This window comes from Sarcophilus harrisii, chromosome 4 (genome assembly GCF_902635505.1).
Source record: "Sarcophilus harrisii chromosome 4, mSarHar1.11, whole genome shotgun sequence".
Lineage (NCBI taxonomy): Eukaryota > Metazoa > Chordata > Mammalia > Dasyuromorphia > Dasyuridae > Sarcophilus > Sarcophilus harrisii.
This window is the reverse complement of record NC_045429.1, coordinates 288,938,252-288,956,367: the sequence shown is the minus strand read 5'-3', so window position 1 is coordinate 288,956,367 and position 18,116 is coordinate 288,938,252. Positions and strand designations below refer to the sequence as shown.

The 18,116-nt window shown below is 43.5% G+C and overlaps 3 protein-coding genes across 7 annotated transcripts; 2 read left to right on the top strand and 1 right to left on the bottom strand.

Moving 5' to 3' along the window:
• The first annotated feature begins 93 nt into the window (after positions 1-93).
• On the top strand, positions 94-3,189 carry MED11 (mediator complex subunit 11). Its single transcript, XM_031965391.1, has 3 exons — positions 94-974; positions 1,189-1,319; positions 3,021-3,189. The coding sequence occupies exons 1-3, from the start codon at positions 890-892 to the stop codon at positions 3,156-3,158; spliced, it is 354 nt and encodes a 117-aa protein (XP_031821251.1). The 5' UTR covers positions 94-889; the 3' UTR covers positions 3,159-3,189.
• Positions 3,190-3,441: 252 nt separating this feature from the next.
• CXCL16 (C-X-C motif chemokine ligand 16) lies at positions 3,442-8,836 on the bottom strand. The gene is made up of 5 exons (XM_031965390.1): positions 8,342-8,836; positions 7,643-7,775; positions 6,938-7,020; positions 4,900-5,280; positions 3,442-3,888 (listed from the first exon to the last, which is right to left on the bottom strand). Exons 1-5 carry the CDS (start codon positions 8,433-8,435, stop codon positions 3,839-3,841), a joined length of 741 nt encoding a protein of 246 aa, XP_031821250.1. The 5' UTR covers positions 8,436-8,836; the 3' UTR covers positions 3,442-3,838.
• Positions 8,837-9,642: 806 nt separating this feature from the next.
• On the top strand, positions 9,643-17,105 carry ZMYND15 (zinc finger MYND-type containing 15). Of its 5 annotated transcripts, none has more exons than XM_031965386.1 (15): positions 9,643-9,718; positions 10,276-10,921; positions 11,155-11,241; positions 12,162-12,396; positions 12,652-12,807; positions 12,919-13,079; positions 13,373-13,525; positions 14,250-14,330; positions 14,544-14,660; positions 14,859-14,947; positions 15,271-15,369; positions 15,575-15,728; positions 15,848-15,906; positions 16,328-16,488; positions 16,810-17,105. In XM_031965386.1, exons 2-15 carry the CDS (start codon positions 10,345-10,347, stop codon positions 16,979-16,981), a joined length of 2,301 nt encoding a protein of 766 aa, XP_031821246.1. In that variant the 5' UTR covers positions 9,643-9,718; positions 10,276-10,344; the 3' UTR covers positions 16,982-17,105. The 5 variants fall into 5 exon arrangements, with proteins under 5 accessions (XP_031821246.1, XP_031821247.1, XP_031821249.1 ...); XM_031965387.1 differs by having other exon boundaries at positions 9,649-9,718; positions 10,340-10,921; XM_031965389.1 differs by lacking the exon at positions 11,155-11,241 and having other exon boundaries at positions 9,649-9,718; positions 10,340-10,921.
• The last annotated feature ends 1,011 nt before the right edge of the window (positions 17,106-18,116 follow it).

Sequence of the window (18,116 nt, the reverse complement as noted above, 5' to 3'; positions counted from 1 at the left end):
TGGGCAAGTCACTTTTAAACCCCATACCTCAATTTCCTCACTTGTTAAATGAGCTGGAGGAAGGAAAAGGCAAATCACTCCAGCATCATTGCCAAGAAAAATCCAGTTGGGGGTCACGAAAAGTTGGACACGACTGAACAACACATGTATATGTTGCTTACGATGTGCTTAAACCTTTTATAATTACTTCGTTTGATCCTCGAAACAACCGAGAGAGAGAGGTAGAGAGGTGCTATTCTTTCCTTTTGCCAGATGAGTCACACAGCATAGCATTCGAGAGGCTGGTCCAGAGTCACCGCTCAGTAGCGTCTGAGACCACTCTGGATTCCCGAGTCCTGCAGACCCACTACGGCGAGGTCCAAGCCCACCTCATTGCTTATAGGGAGGCCGGAGGGGGAAAATCTCTTCAAACCACCCCTACCCCTTTGACTGGTCCTAAGCAGACACTTGGCCAGCAGTTACCATGACAACGAAAATGAGCTCCGAAACTTGGAGCGCAGCTTCATTTAGAGAAGCCCGGTTGGGTTAACCCTAGAAGGACACTAATTAGTCTCCCCCTCCGCGGGCATCGCCTCTTTTCTGCAGTTACTCGGTAGCTGTAATCTGCCGGGGGCAAAAAAAGTATTCAGCTGCGCGAAGCTTCTTGGGAGATGTAGTCCACCATGCCCCATTAAGTCGGGCGGACTAGGTGGGAGGGGAAAGCGTTAGGCTGCGCGGTGTTTTCTGGGAGCCTGCTGAGAGGCACTCCGCTGCGCGGAGCTTCCTGGGAGTTGAAGTACGTCTCCCTGCGGAGGGGCGGTTTCTGCCGTTCCGACGTGAGACAAGCTGGCGAGTTTCTCAGACCGGCAGTCGGCGAGGATCAGTCGCGGCCAGTGTTTCCACCGCATCCATGGCTACTTACAGCTTGGCGAACGAGCGGCTGAGGGCCCTGGAAGATATCGAACGGGAGATAGGGACTATCCTGCAGAGCGCTGGTGAGAGAGTCCAGCTTGGGAGCGCGGAGCCCCGGCTTGCCGCACATGCGCCCTTTGGGTCGGTCCCTTGTTCTCGGGCGGGGCGGGATGGGAGGAGGCCAGAGGGCGGAGCGCCTGCCGCGGCGGGAGGCGGGATCGTTCATCTCCTAGCTGGGGCGGGGTGGGTGAGCTTATCTGGGGACCTGAGCGAAAATCTCGGCTCTCTCCGGAGTAGGAAATGTGATCCTGGAACTGTCCAAAGAAAAGGCAAATGAACGGTTGCTGGACCGGCAGGCGGCAGCTTTCACCTCTTCCGTGCAGCACGTGGAGGCTGAGCTGTCGGCCCAGATCCGATACCTGACTCAGGTAAGTGCCCAGGGAGTGGGGAAAAGCCCTACGAGTTCGAGACTTGGATTTGCGTAGTCATGGAGACAAAAATAAATGCGTGTTTGAAACCTCAGCAACCCAGATATTCTCCTCATCTTCAGTTACCTCGGTGGGGGGAAGCAATAGAAGAAGAGTTCCTTTTGTTGGGCTTCCTCTCCCTCCCAAACAACCCCAGACTGAATAGATGCCGAGAAACTAAATTGTAGGACGGGCTACAGTCCAATTACTTCAGCTCCAGGACTTTTGTCTGCTGCAGAGTTTTAAATGCCAGCACGTTTTGGTTGGTAGTGACAGAATTGTACCCGTGCAGAATTAGATGTGGAAATCCTGCCGCAGAGCTGTTGTCTGTGTGGTCATTTAATTGGTCTGTACTTCATTTTTCCTAATTGTAAAGTTAGGGGATTAAATTCAATATCCTTTAATGAGTCTAAATCTATGATTGCAAGACCTCTGACCTCTTTTCCAGCTCAAAAATCAAACTGCAGAGCAATTGGAAGGAAAGATTTATGAAACCATAAGTTTTCTTTTTTTTTTTTTTTTTTTTAAAGCATGAACATTTATATTTAATTTACATTTTGACAATTGTACATAAATAACAATGTAAACCAGTTTGTAGTAAACATAAGATAAGTTTGTTATTCTAGCAAAGTAAAAAGCCGATTAACTTTGGTCAGTTTTTCCTTTGAGAAAAGCAAAACCATTTCTGATTGTTTGCTACATTCACATGTAAGAGACCTAAACAGGGGAGGAACAGGAAAACTATGGACAAGAAAGAGAATTCAAAATTTTTAAAGCTGCGATATAGATATCTTTGAAAAACTTTGAACACAAAAGCACTAAAGGCCAAAAAAAGTTGGGAAGGGAAAAGGGGTTGAGGAAAGAAAAGTGTGTCCAGTGTCCAAGTAGTGATACTTTGGTTTAATTTACACTTAACTGTTTTGTTAACCACATTGCTACATATACAATTTGTCAGTCTTGCTATTCCTAGAGGCATATATACACACATATTGTGTATGTGTAATTTGTTTAGCAAAGGCTTCACTTACATACTTTCCTGGGTTATCTTAAATTGAGTTTTCTAAGTGTCATTTCTATTAGACATTTCCATCATATAATCTTTTATTTTCTATAAAATGGTTTGATCAGAAACCTGTAAGTACTAAGACTATAAAGACAACGTATACACCGAGTGGTAAATAGGTGTGATAATGGGATTTGCTTTTGACACTAGAAACCATAAGTTTCATAAAGATAGTGGCATGTTTATTTTTGCATCACTCCCAGTATCTTGAACATGCTTATTAAGCACATGCTTAATAATTTTTTAAAATAAATTATTGAAAGCAGCCGAACACCTGGGTTCTGAAGAAGTATATTATTATTGCATAGATGTCTATTTTGTGATCAATAATGGTCTCTAGTTCATCTTTGGTTACAAATTTCTTTCTCCTCCACAAGTCTGAGAGATAAACTATCCTATGTTCCCCTAGTTTATTTATAATCTCGTTCTTCATGTCTAAAATCATGGACCCATTTTGATCTTATCTTGGTATATGGTGTTAAGTGTGGGTCCATTGCATAGATGTCTAGATCTCTGAGGGAAATGAGGTGGTAGGGTGAGGAATAGGGTATATCTTATTTTTTTAACTATCTGTAATTGATATGTGTGTTCATTCTCAGGTAGCAACTGGCCAGCCTCATGAAGGTTCCAGCTACTCATCAAGAAAGGACTGTCAGATGGCACTGAAACGAGTAGATTACGCCCGATTAAAACTGAGTGAGCTGGCACGAATCTGTGAACAGGTGCTGGAGACTTAAAACAGAATAAAGACCTTTCCTTTTCCTTCTATTGTCTTGAAAAAAGCAAGGGAAATAATTTAGACCACAATATTAATAAGGAGAAGGAAGTGATATCCACAGATTTCACCATTAAGAAATCCATGGGAAAAAGAAAAAAATGCCTTGTTTCACCTAAAAACTCTTCAGAAATTACCTCCTTGATCTTAATATACCACTTCCTTCTTCCACCCAAATTTCCAGTACTTTGGATTCTTCTTGTCACTTCGGTCCAGCTCACACACACAAAATGGGAGAAAAGATCTGACTTTTAATAAGCCTTTATTTTCCATGTAGATGGATAAAAGCATTTAATTATGGCATAAAAGGAGAAGAGCCGAGGGAGGAGTGGGAGAGTGGAGTTCAAAGTCAGGTGAGAGGTGGAAAGAAGCAGGGCAGTACATTGAGATGAGAAGGAAGAATAAGTTAGCCGATTTGGGTTAGGTACATCTTAGAAAGTAGAGCAGTGTAGAGGGAAATACTGATGGAATTTACTTGGGAAGACGAAATTGCCAAGCAGAAGATTTCTGGGAGGCATTGATTCAGAAATTTAAAAACAAATCAACTAATACCAACTCTCCAGATTTAATGATAGAAGCAAATATTGTAGTATAGTTGCCCTGTAGAAAAGTCTAGCTTTTTCCAGATGGTTGAAGCATGGCTTATCTCAAGGAGTCAGGCAGATTTGTCTCTGGGATTATCAGCTCAAAACCTAAAAAGATGAGAGAAAGGGGAGACTGGAGTTTTGAAGAGAATGAAAGTTGTGGTATTCCTGAAGGCTATGAAACTAGGCAACCAAATCTTATATATTCTGGGTCCTGTCACTTTCTCAACTTTATTTCCCATTATTCTTTGCTATGGCAAAAACTAACCTATTCATGGATCCTAGAACATGTTTTTTGCCCTTTGTTCTAATAATGACCTAATCATCCTAGAATGTTTCAGTGCTTATTCTGTATTTATCCAAGTGCTATGCCCTTTCAAAAACCCTTCTAAATCACATATGGAGTCTTTCACAACTGATCTCCTCTGTGCCATATTGTCTACCTCTACCATTTGGTACTTGGCCTATTATCCTTGAACTGTTGGATATTTTAGGATCGGTCCTGTTTGATCAGTCAGGTAGTTATGTCTCTTAAAATCAGACTGTCTTATGGTTTCTTTGAATTCTCAGAAGCCCAACTGGCACTCTCAAACAGTACGTACTCGGCATGTGGTGATTACAGTGCTACACAAGATAAAGCCATAGATTCAAAGTCATAAGATCAGAGTCATAGATCTAATTCTGCCATTAACTAACTTAGGTGCTTCCTAATCAACAAGAGTACCTGAGTTGAATCTTGGTAACTCCATTTTTTCTTCTGTAAGGTGACTAAGAAGACTGGTAAAATGGACAAAATACTGCTCTTGAGTCACAAAACCTGACTTCAGCTCCTAGCTCTGCCACTTAAAATTTTGAGTTGGAAATCCCTTGTTGTACAGACAAGAATGAGGCCCAGAGATCATCTCGTCCAAAGCCCTCGTTTTTTGTAAATGAGAAAATAAAGGCCCAAAGTCACATAGTGGAAAAGCCAAATTTGAACCCAGTCCTTCAACTCCAAATCCAGTGCTTTTATGGTACACTAAGCAGGGAGAAAGGGAGCTGAGCTTAGAAGGGTAGATTCTCTTGGTCCTTGAGACAGCTGAGATTTATGGGATTAGAAGACATGGATCCCACATTTACCTTCGGGATGCTGCTTTGGAGATGCTACAGCTCCTCGCTTTCGACACCAGAAATAAGCAAGAACTCCACTAAGGACAAAGACAATCCCAAGTAGGCATGGAACAGATAAGATGGCAGAGGTGCTGAGTTGGTCCACTTCTCCCTTCTTGGCTGCCCATTTCTGTTTTTTGATGCTGTCCTCCAGAAGGGCACTGGTGGAGTCATTCCTCATTCCCTTGGGCTGGGTCCTTGTTGACAGATCAGTCTGGGAGAATGGATCAGTGGTTGTGAATGGGAGTGAATGGTCCATTTCTGTTGGGTTTGGGCTCTGGATCCTGGTGGTGAGGTAATCATCCTGAGGACCCTGATTTACAGACTGGTTTGTCCTGGTGAGTCCACATTCTGGGAAGACAAAATGAAAGAAGTCTGGGGAAATGAAGACAATAGTGAAGAAAATAGGGAATGAAAGTAAAGAAACTAGTAGAGATAGTAGAGAGTGATAGAGTTAAGTAGAAGGCTTTGAAAAACAGCTAAAAGAATGACTCCTCATTCCAATCTCTCCTCCCCAATCAATCAACAAGCATTTATTGTTTTATTATGTAAGGAATTGTGCTAACCCAGAAAAAATAAAAACTGTACCTGCCCTAATTGTGCTGGCTTTCTTTTTTTCCCCAGTTTAAAAAAAAAATAATAAATGTCTTTGCTATCTTTTGTTTTTTACATTATCAGAATTTCTCCCCACTTTCTCAGAGAGCCATTCCACTTTTTTTTTTAAGAAAAAGGATGAAAAGGAAAAAAATCAGCAAACCAAACAAAACTAAAAATATATACAATTATTTTACATCTGTAGATCTTGTACATCTGCAAAGAAATACGAATGTGTTGTATCTTTACTTTGGGGTCATACTTGTTCTCCATAATCTTGCAACTCTTGATTTTTTTTTTTTTTTTTGGTTAGTGGTTCTTTTCATTTGCCTTGTATTTAATCATTACATGGATTGATTTTTTATTTCATTCTTCATTAGATCATGTTATATCCTTCCATCTTGTCCACAATTTCTTAACTGCTAAATCCAAGAACTTTTTTTCAGGAATACTTCCTGAATCATATAAAGTTTGACAGTGTTGTGATCACTTTTTTCTCCGAGTTTTTGTTTTCCTGGTTCTTCATTGAAGGAGTGATTGTTTCCTCATTTTTCTTTGCTGGATCATTACCTGTGTTGTTTCTCTTTTGCCTATAGGTATCTCCATAGCTCTTTAATCTCATTAGTTATTATAGGTTGATTATCTCTTTTTAGATTCCCAAATCTGTGAAACCAGACCTCCCTTCTTTCCTGAATTCCAAACCTTTATCTTAGCTTTTAGTCATTTTTTCAGTAGTCCAACTCTTTGTGATCTTATTTAGGGTCTTGGCAAAAGTACTGGAGTGATTTGCCATTGCCATCTCCATTTCTAGAAGAGGAAACTGAAACAAGGGGAAGTCATTTGTCCAGACTCACACAGCTAGTAAGTGTTGTGAGGCCAGATTTTAACTCGGGAAGATTCCTCTTCCTGACCTCATTTCTAGCACTATATTCATTGTGCCACCTAGCTTATCTCAGCCTAGCTTCCTTTAAAGTCAAGCTCAATTGCCCCCTTTCCTCATCAGCCCACTTGTTAGTAGTGCCTTCTCCCCTGACATTTTCTTGTATTTAATCTGAATGTTGTTTCTCTGAATAGAATATAAGGTTGAAGACTGTTTCAGTTTTTTCTTCATATCCTCAATGACTATTTATAGTGCCTGGCACATAGTAGGGTTTCAATAAGTGCTTGTTGAACTGCTCAGTAAATACCTATTAAATTTAATTGAGATCTGAGAGAATTGGAAGGAAGATAATACCTTGGAAGGAGGCAGAAAGGAAGACACAGGCCAGTAGGGTGAGGGAACAGAATTGATGGGAAGAAGAAGGTACTGATAGAACTGTTTTTGAAAATACAAAATAAAAAAAAACTGAAGAGAAATAATGTTAATAATGAGAAAGAAGGGGAAGAAGTTTTTTGGAGCTATATAAACTCTCACCATGGTTGTCAAAGCAGGTCCTTAGCTTCCGGACCCAGGAGTTTTCCGAGCTTGAACACAGAGTTATTCTGGGCAGGCGGAACCTGGTTAGGAATTGCGGAAGATATACTACCTCCATTCCCAATGTTGAACTTCCACTTTTTTACACTTTTTTCCCTTTTTTACACTTTTAGAAACTTGAACTCAACTGACCCTTTCTCATTCCTTTTTTAGTTTGTTTGTTTTTTTTTTTAAGAAGAAATTTTTATTTCCTGAAGCTACTATGGAAACTTACTGTTTTTTAATACTGGCACTTTATATAGAGGTTAAAGGACTTTTAATTAGTAAAGGGAAAAGAAATATCAACATGATCACAAAACACTTTGAGAAATGGTCAACCTGATTATTTTTCTTACATCTTAAAAACTGAACAGTATATGACTCAATCTGTCCAGCTCTGAAAAAAGTGGTCTTTATAATTGTTTTCTTTTTTATATATTTTTTTCACTTTCAGTTCCAAATTACTTTCCTCATTCCTAAGCAATGAAACAGCTTGGGATTTCCCAGCTACTGCTGAGCAAGGTAGTTTACTTGGAGGGTTGGGGGTAGGGAGGAGAGTTTGAGAGCCTGGGGATTATGGATTCTGAGAGATACACCAGCCAGGAAAGGTCTGTGGAAAGCAAGGTTAGGGGTGGGGAAGGAAAGAGTTGGTGGGGTAGGTATTACCTTATGTAGTTGTGGCAGTTTTCATATCCCAGGAGTTTAGTTCTGAGTAACTGCCACTGGGTAGTACTCGGGGAACCAGACAGCTTCAAGTCACAAGGGCAACTTCCTACAATACTTCCCTGGTTTCCAGTGACTAAGAAAGGGAATAGTAACAACTATGAAAGTCACCTCCCCAACTCCAATCGATACAGTGACCACACCAACCACTCCAGTTTATCCATCCCCAGGATCCGGGTATCTTTACCAGTACTCTATCAGGTCAGTCAACACCATTAACCTAGAAGACGTAGGCCGAGAATTTTTTGTTCCGGGGCCCCACTCTCCTACCACACGCATTCGACACTATATTTTTCCCGGGCTCCCCAACCTTAGCACCATACACCCCTTTTTTTTTTTTTCGCATGGGCCAGAATTTTGAGGTCTGATCTGCCTGAAAGCTATGTAAATTCTTCCTCTAAGAGTCGGGGAACTCCCCTCAGCTTTTCTGAGCCCAGTTCCACCAAGCCGCCTTTGCTTTGGACGGGAAAATGTCAACCTGTTTGGCATCTCATTCTAAGTCCTCAGGGATAAAAATCGGTCCCAAACCACAAGGACATTTCACCGTCCCCGAGCCTGGCAGACCCGCTATCCCTTCACTACAACCACCACCACCCTCCAACCCCCTATATGGTTCCAACCCATTCGCCATCCCCCTCAAACCTATCTGAATTGGTGTCAGGAACAAGAATACGCAGAGTCTCCAGGATGCTCTCCTGCTCTGGAGCCCCGGAATGGCTCCAGAGCTACCAGCCATAAACTCTGGATTCCCGGAGCTTCTCGAGAGACAGTGAGAGGCGTGGCTCCAAGAATTTATTTCCCTCTGGTTCCCTCCTCTGGAAAAGTTGTGACTGGCTCTTCGAAGTTCAGCGGAAGAAAGCTGACTTAAAAAGTGACTTTCGTTAAGCTGGGGTATTAGGTTATCTTTGGTTTCGGTAGAAGATTGGGGGGGAGGAGATAGAGAGAGGGGAGCGATGAGACCTCTGCCTCGCCAACTGTGAAAAGACAGAATCTGAGAAGTAAAGGAAACTCACAGGAATATCCAAAGATAGGAGATGAAATTGGAAATTGACTCCAAGTCAAAACTTGGTGTTGCTCAGCCCGGGAAATTCCCACTATTTTCCCCAAGTAATAAGTGCCTCCTAAAATATCTAGGGCAGAAAGTGAGGACATAGAGAGGGTGCTACAAGGGCTCGGGTTTTTGCAGACAGATTTTAGGTACTTTCACTTCCTCTTTTCCGAGTAGTAGGCGCCAGTAAATGGGCGCTCACAAGACTCTGGGGAGAAATACAGATTTAGGAATTGACTACTTCCCTAAGAGGAGAGTTCACATATACCTTACAAGTTAGTTGCTGGATTTGGGAATTGGCTTATCCACTCTGGAAAACAATTTGGGATCACATGAGAGAAGTCACTGGACTGTTTATACGCTTTTACCCAGCGATTCCACTACTAGTCACAGACAAATCTCATATCTATCAATATTCATAACGGCATCTTTCGTGATACAAAAAATTGGAAACAAAGTAAGTCCATTGGTTGGGGTAATATTTTTAAAGGTGGTATATGGATATAAATGAATATTGTGTTTTAAAGTAAATGAGATTCAGAAATTTGGTAAGACATGTATGAACCATGCAGATAAAAGCGGATCCCTTCAAAACAAACAATATACACAATGATTCAGATTTCAAATATTATCAAAGATCAATATTAGTTACAGTTAACAGATGATGAATTCTTCTTTTCTTTTTTTTGGTAAATTTATAAAGGATGATGAAGTGGGGAAGGGGAATTACTGTTATGAATAGTGTAAAAAAAAACTGCGTTCATAAGAGACATTTTTTTAAAAATAAAAGAAACAAAGGTATTTGAGAGCTGGCTTCGAAGACTCTGGACCAAGGCTGTAGAGGGAGTCTAGGGATGGGGGTGGGGCGTTCTGCGCGAGGGTGCCAGGTCTAGGTTGGGGAGGAGCGTGATGTCACAGCCCTCCCCCACGCCTCCACAGTATTTACCTTCGAACGGAGACGGCCGCTGCAGGTAAGGACAGGGTGGAGGAGAAATATGGGAAAAATAGAGGAGCCCGCAAGCATACACATTCAATCCGATTTGGACCTACACGATAGGCAACCTGGCCCTTTCCCCTCTACTTTCTAACCATAGACCGTTATGAAATTCACCTTTCTTTCCTGATGATTTCCCGGTCCTCCTCCCACCAAAAACCAAACAAACCAACAGCAACAACCAACTCAGCCCCGAATGAAATAATCTCCACTCTAGATTCAGTTTTTGGGTTTGACTCAATCTCTAATAACTTCTCTCTCCAACCCCATTCTCCATTCTCAGTAGCAGATATCTCCTAATTTACTGCCTTCATTCCTAATCCTAGTGACCCTCTTAGTCTAATATTAATAAACCATAGCCAATCTTCCCCAACTCAGCCTTGTGCACTTCACTCAGCCACAATCCCCAAGACCCCTAATCATGGCCCTATTCACTATCCACTCCAGTTTTTAATCCTAGTGATCCCAGCCCAGCCCTAAATCTTAGTCCTCACTTCCCTATCTTCATTCCATCCTTTCCTACTCTAATTCCAGTTCCTCACACACTGTTCCTGTGTTCTTTTACTCCTCCTGTGACTTGACACCGTTGCTCTCCTAGAAATCATGGAGTTTGTATCTGGTTATCGGGATGAGTTCCTTGACTTTGCTGCCCTTCTATTCGGCTGGTTCCGCAAGTTTGCCTCTGAGCGTGGAACTGGGGTTGGTGGGGGGAATGGGCCTGAGGGTCGATCAAGGTTAATGGAGGCCCAGGTGAGAAGGTTGCCCTCAGATCCTGCCCTCTGGGTCCTTCACATCTTGCCCAACCGTAGTGTGGGGATCAGCTTGGGGCAAGGCGCTAAGCAGGGACCTGGACCAGGCCTGGGAGCTGCCCGTCTCTTGGGAGATGAACCCCCTCTCTGTCTCAGAGACCTCAGCCCCTATGTCAGCTTTGTTAGCCTTGAGGATGGAGAAGAAGAAGAGGATGGGGAGGAGGAAGGCCCAGGTGGAGAGGAAGGTGAACTGGAGGAGGAAGGGGAGCAGGCCACCACGAGCAGAGAGTCTACCCAAGATGCTGAGACACCTGGGGAACCAGATGATGCTGAGGAAGAAGCAGGAGGAGAGGACAGCAGTGGAGGAGACACCAGAGAGGATGGAGGAGAGGAGGAAATGGGGCCAGAGAAGAGAAGGGGAAAGAGAGGTGGTGAGAAACCCCAATACAACCTCACTTCCAGTTTTGACCCAACTACCCACTCCACTAAGAGCGGCTCTGATCCTTTTCTTGCTCTGTCTAGCCTTCTCCTAACATTTCTCTGCTATGTTTTTGACCTGAGTCATATTTAAGGCAGGACTTCTCCCTAGGCACTGGCAGCAGAGGAAGCACTTCTTCCCAACTGTGGTCCAGAGACTATTAGTCCTTGTTCTTTGTGCTTCAAGGTAATTCACCAGCCCATGACCCTGTTGGAGTTAATGGGAAGCAAGTCAAGGCCCAGGTCAAGGAGTGGGAGTTAGTAGAGCATGGAGGTTAGTAGAGATTAGGGAATGTCTGAAGAAAAACTATATTTTACTTCATATTGTAAGCACAATCTTGTCAGAAACATTTTTAAAAATTAATTCAAGCTATGTTCTGCTCAGGGAGAGAAATATTCACAAGACATAAGGTATCCTGAATGCGGAACGTTTCAAAAATATGATAAACTACAGTTAAATAAAAAATAGGGTGAACGTTTTATATCAACAAATAGAAAAATAGTTACTTAATCCTTCAGGCAACATCCTGGAGAATTGAAAACAAACATTTTCAAGAGTTACCTAAAGCAAGCAAAAAGATCCCTTTCCTTTGAGGGATTCCCTTTTCTCTTTTGAGTTAATGGGGACTAAAGTGTCTTCAAGTGAGTCTATGCTCTAATGCCTGCAGGAGACCGAGAGAAGGCAATGATTTTTACTAGATCAAAAGTATTTCTCTTCCTAAAAATCCTTAACCCATTTTCTGGGACCTTAGCTTTTTTTCTCTACACTTTTCACATTTTCCTAAAAGAAAAAAGATTAGGCTTAAGAGAAAGGGCAGAAAAGTTTTTAATTGGAGGTCATTTTTTTTTTTTTAAGGAAGTAAATAGTGATATTTTTTTTTTCCTTGTAAATTTGAAAAGAACTAGCCTGAGGAAATATTTCTCAATATTTTTAGTTGAATTAAAAGAGATTTTAATATGCAAGATGTATGGAGTTGGAGAGGAGCATGGATAATCCCTCTCCCAATTCTACTGAATTTACCCTATATATTGGAATTTTCAATTATAGCTCTGCTTCTTCCTCTCCTCAGGCTTCTCCTCTTCCCTGAACTCCTATCCCAAATCCACATAGTATTCAGCTATCTACATTAGCTCTATCTTTTTTTTTTGAACACCAATCCTTACCTTTCATCTTTCTCCCCTTTCCTTTCCCAGATGCTGCTCCCCTACATCTGGCCTGCTTACTTCTGGTGACAGATGAACATGGCACTATTCTGGGCATTGATCTTCTGATGGGTGGACCACAAGGGAGTGGAGGCAGGGCCATTGGGGCTGAAGGCCTGGCCCAAAGAGCTTATACTCTCCTCTGCCACAGTATGGCCTGTCCCATGGGTGCTGGAGACCCTAGAAGACCCCGACAGCTCACAGTGGGAGACCCCCAGCTACATCGGTACAAAAATGTGGGTCCCCAAAGGGTATGGGAAATGGTACAGAAAAGAGAAAGCGGAAACATGGGATCATAATGCATTGGTTTCAGAAGGGCATGGGAACTGGAAGGTGTGCTTCTCTGCATCCCTAAGGAATAGAGGGACTGGGAAAGAAGCTTGGGACCTGAATGGCCTATGCCCCAGCTCCTAATGTTTATGGGGAATTAGGGGTGAAGGGCCGAGACCTCTTGCTAGTATTTATCTTCCTGTCCACCCAGGGAACTGGAAAGCTTGGTCCCAAGGCTTGGGGTGAAGCTAGCCAAAGCCCCAATGAGGACATGGGGCCCCCGTCCTGGCTTCACTTTTGCATCCCTCCGTGCCCGTGCCTGTCATGTGTGCCACAGACACAGTTTTGAAGTGAAGCTGATGCCCTGGTGAGCACTTGTCGCATAGGAGTTAGACACTGATGATGGCAAGGGACACTTTTGTTAGACTGTTCTATTCCTTCCCCGTAACTGTTCTATCCATGATCCCATCTCCTCCAGCCCCCAGTGTGGTGCAGTCTTGTATTGTGGAGAGACCTGTGTCTGGGCTGATTGGCGACGCAGGCCAGATGATGTGAGCCATCGATTCTGGTGCCCAAGACTTGCAGCTTTCATGGGGCGGGCTGGAGAGCTGGCCGCCTTACCCTTCACCTACACTGCTGGTATCAGGAATATCTGAGCCCCTGAGGGAATCTGGGGTACCCAGAACTAAGCTTAGAGGGTATGGAAAGGACCAAGGAACCTGGGAAGGGAAAAGATGCTGGGCTCCTAAGATAACGTGATTTAGGGTTGGTGGGGAAAAGAAGGATATACTCTGGAGGCTGGAGGCCAGAAGAGGGGTGACTTGGGTGGGGTACAAAACATTAATGTCTGGGATAGTGTATCAAAACTCCCTGGGGCCAGAAAGATAGATATGTGGGTCCTCAGGTACTCAACTCCTTCTCTGTTCTTCTAGAAGTAACAAGTGAGATGTTTAACAAGGAGGCATTCCTTGCCTCCCGGGGACTCACACGAGGGTATTGGACCCAACTCAGCATGCTCCTTCCAGGTCCTGTTGCCCCAGGATATCCTCCAGGCAATGGGCCTCCGTTTAGCCTCCTTCTGAGTGGTTCGTGGGGCATCTTGGGAGAAGAGGGGGGATGGTGTTTTGCCAGGTTCTTTCCCATCACTTGCTCCTAGTCTAGCTTATATTCATCCTGTTCTAAAGGCCACAGGGGATACAACTACAGAAATGCAGAAGGGCATTACTGGGAGGGGATGGAGGGAGAGCTGGGGGGATGTCCTAGGCAACAAGTAACAAGCATTAAGTTCTTATTAAGTGTCAGGCACTATACTAAGGCTGGGGATACAAATAAGAAAGACAAGTTCCTACTCTCAAGGAGCTTACATTCTAATAGGGTTAGGGTAGACTACACATCAAAGGGAGCTGAGATGGTGGGGAGGTGAGGAGTTTCAGAGAAACTCCCTTCAAATCCACTTGAAACACACACGTGTACAAACATGGGTTACTTCAGGGTCATCCTGTCCCTAAGTATCTCTTCAGTCAGTACCTCTCCTAGCTCACCAACCCACACAAAAATTTCTCCCCCTTAGTCACTACCCTTCCCATCCCCCATCCCCACCTCCCAATTTCTATCCAAATGCCTCTAAAAGTGTAATTTCAGATCAGCTCCTCTGTAATGATAGGCAAGTTACTTTGCTCATTCCTTGTAACCCCTCTCCCTTCTCCTATATTTAGAAATACCAGCCTAGAGTTTCCCTACTTCTAAGAGATAACAAGGGCTAGACTAACGGGGCATTCCTCCTCCATACCTACTTATCTTTTTCCTCAGGTGATCCTTATCAGCTACTTCAAGGAGATGGACCTCCCCTAATGCCTCCAGTGCCTCCTGACCCACCTCGGGGCCCTTTTGGTGAGAAGAATTGAACACTTTCTGACTTGAGGAGGGAAAGGTGGGGAAGGCAGGAACCAGAGGCTAGAGGTCTGTTTCTCTGAGACCCTAAGAACAACGAGTGGTCTTTTGGGGTGGAGTGTGTAGAAGGGAACTAGGCTGAAAGCCTACATTTCACACTAAAACTTCATTGATTTATCTATTCACTCCTCCCCATCTCCCTACTACCACCAGGTTCATGGCAGGATTATTATGCATGGCGTGGCTTGGGCCTGGACTCTCCTTTGGCTGTTCTCCTTACCTATCCACTGACTGTCTACTATGTTATTACCCATCTGGTACCTCAGTCTTGTAAGAAAGGAGCAGAGAAGGCAGGAAGACTTGGGAGGGACTAGAGATGGGTTAACAGTTGAAGGGTTGGAGTAAGACTGGGGTAAGAAGAAAAGAGAACCAGAGGGCTGGAAATAAAGAGGACAGAGTGGGAAGGATTGAAGGACTATCAATTTAATAAACTTTCCCTCCCCCCTCCCCTTCCACATATACACCTAGTCCCGGAGCTGAATATCCAGAACAAACAGTCTCTGAAAATCCATGTGGTAGAAGCTGGGAAGGAGTTTGACCTCATCATGGTGTTTTGGGTGAGACCCAAGAGGAAATTAGGTGTGGTGGATGGGACTAAGTGGTTTCTGATATAGAAGGTCCCCAGAGAGCCAGGTGGCTGAGTCCCTAAAGAGGGAGGTTCTGGGAGGCTGAATAATTGAGGTCTTTGATGAAAGTGAGCTGAAAAAACAAGATACCTGCATCTTAGGGGTGGGTGTGTGTGTGTGAAGAAGAGTTGACTCTTATTCCTAGAGTCACGTAGGAAAATTGAGGAGGCAGATACTCAGTACATTCAGAAGGAACTGGATTGAGGGAGGAGAGGTAGACAGTCAGATGTAATATTCTCCATTCTTCTATTTAGGAGCTCTCTGTCCTACTCCCTCATGTGGCCCTGGAACTGCAATTTGTAGGTGGTGCTTTGCCTCCTGAGAGTGACCAGCAACATTTTACCCTACAAAGGGTATGATGATCCTGAGGGGAAGAGGGTTACCCTGATTTAAGAGATTCAGATACAGTCCAGATAGGATTTCTGTTCCATCACAGTCACAGAAGAGCCTGTGCGCTTCTTTCCCATAACTGATCTTTTTTCTCACTTTTCTTTCTTTCTTTCTTGACCCATATGCAAAAGCCTTTGCTCCAAGCTCCCTATGATCTTCTTCCACCAGGATGGATCAGGAGTATCTGTCCGTCCAGGCTCAGGAGTATCTGCCCGTCCAGGCTCAGGAGCCAAAGAGAAGGGAAGTCGAAGGGATCTTCAGATTAAGGTTTCTGCCAGACCCTACCACCTACTTCAGGGACCCAAACCTGATCTGGTGATTGGTGAGAATCCCAAGTGACTATATGACTGTGTGTGTGTGTGTATGTGTGTGTGTATACTGTATATAAAAGAGAAGGGAGCTAGAGTACTCTCCACTATCTCCCTTCTACCTCTTCCTCAGGATTTAACTCTGGCTTTGGTCTGAAGGACACCTGGTTGAGTTCTCTGCCTCGATTACAGGTATGAAGAGTAAAAAGGAAGATGGGAGGAGCCATATTATGGGGATCTTATCCCCTTCTCTTTTCTATTACTGACCACCTTTGCCCACCTTTTCACTCTGGATATCTTTATAGATGTCTCTAAGATTCTGAATCACCTATCATTTTCTTTATCAACTTTTCTTTTTGTGTAAGAAAACCCTTAGATTCTCTCTCTCTCTCTCTCTCTCTCTCTCTCTCTCTCTCTCTCTCCCTCTCTCTCTCACCCTCTCTCACCCTTACCTGATATTAGACATTTCCCCTTCCTCTCTAATTCACCAATGTGGACAAAGAGTGTTTTCTATCTGTGTCCTTATCCTCTGTTTCTTTCCCCATGGCAAGCTTCTCCAAGATTGCTCTCCATATAGTAAGTAGAGTCTCTAATCCTGAATATTCTCTTCTAGTCTCTTAGGGTCCCTGCATTTTTTACTGAGAGCAGTGAGTACAGCTGTGTCATGGATGAGCAGACCATGGCTGGGGCCACCGGAGGGGGAACCAGCCCCCCACAACCCAACCCTTTTCGTTCACCCTTCCGCCTCCGGGCCACAGACAATTGCATGCCTTGGTGAGGGGCTCTTCTGGTGCTTGAACCCCATCTCCCTCGACAGGGAATACCCAAGTATCCTATTCCTTCTCTACTGCTACTTTTCTCCCAAACATTCCCCTATCATTATAGTGAATCTTCCATTCCTAGGCTCCGAGACTTCTCCCAATTCTTCCTTATGATCCTTTCCACAGTACCCAATTTCCTCCATTCCCTTTAACACCCCACTTCATACCCCCAGGTTTATAATCTCTTATCTATAGAATTTCACTCAGACAGAGACCTCATTCCCTTCAGAACTCTCATTCACATCCCTGGCCCTGATCCCACTTCTTCCCTTAGGTACTGTAATGCCTTCATTTTCCACTTGGTCTACAAGCCTCCTCAGGGGAGCGGGACCCGTCCGGCCCCTGGACCTGTCCCCCCTGTCCCAGTCCCAACAGTCCCTCTAGTCCCTGCCAGGAGGCGAAGAGGAGAGAAAAGGCCAAGTCGTGGAGGCCGAAGGCGAAGGTGAAAATTGAGATGGAATGATCACTTCCCACAGAATTTTTAAAAAGAAGAATCTTCAGGCAGAGGGAAGGGATAGCTCAGGAAACAGGAAAGGTGAATAAAATTATTGGTTTGAGAGGCAAATGAAACAATGTGAACTGGCCCCCTCTGTCCTCACTAGATCCTCTAGACAACTAGGTGACACAGTGTGTGGAGTGCTAGATCTGTAGTCAGGAAAGTCTGAGTTCAAATCCTGCCTCAGATACTACCTAGCTGTATCACCCTGGGCAAATCACTTAAATGATACATGATTCCATTTCCTCAACTGTAAAATGAGATAATAATAGTAGTTACTTCCCAAGGTTGTTGTGAGGATCAAATGAGATATTTGTGAAGTACTTAGGACATAGTAGAATCTTAATAAATTCTTGTTCCTTTTCCCTCTCTTCCCCTATAGAACTGATCAGTTAAAATATACAGTCCTCTACCACTGAGTCTTTGTCAGCTCGTCCTACTGCTCATGTATTGCCTAATCTAACATGCCTTAACTTACTCTTATTGCTCCTTTATGTACTCCTTCACTTTACCCCCAAACCTCTCTATAACAAACTCTGTAGTCATCCTTTACTTCTTCCTTCAGGTTCCTTCTTGATAAAATCACCCCTGATACTTGTGCCCTTGGTACCATTCCCCAGCTTTTCCTCCAGAAACTTTTCATTCTTTTTCTTTTTCATCTTCAATTTGTTCTTATCTACTAGCTTGCTTCTAATCACTTACAAACATACTTTGTTTTTTTTATCTTATAAACAAACAAAAATCCTTTAGTTAACCATATAATTCCCTTAATCAACCCATTCTATATCTTTTCTTCTCATAGCCAAGTTCCTAATGAAAAAAGGGGAGACATAAGAACAGGGTCCCAAGGAGTTTGTGTATATACCAGAAATTCTCAACATCAAGCCAAGCCCCCAGGCAAAAACTATATCCCCATACTACATCTGTAGGAATTAATTTTCTGGCTTCTTTGGTCATAAGTTTTTCTTTCTGGATTCAAAAAGGAAAGGTCTCAACTATGATCTGAACTTCTGGAAAGTTCTTATTAAAAGCAAATATTCTCTCTTTAATTGAATCTATCCCTATCCACTCTGCATTAAGAAAAT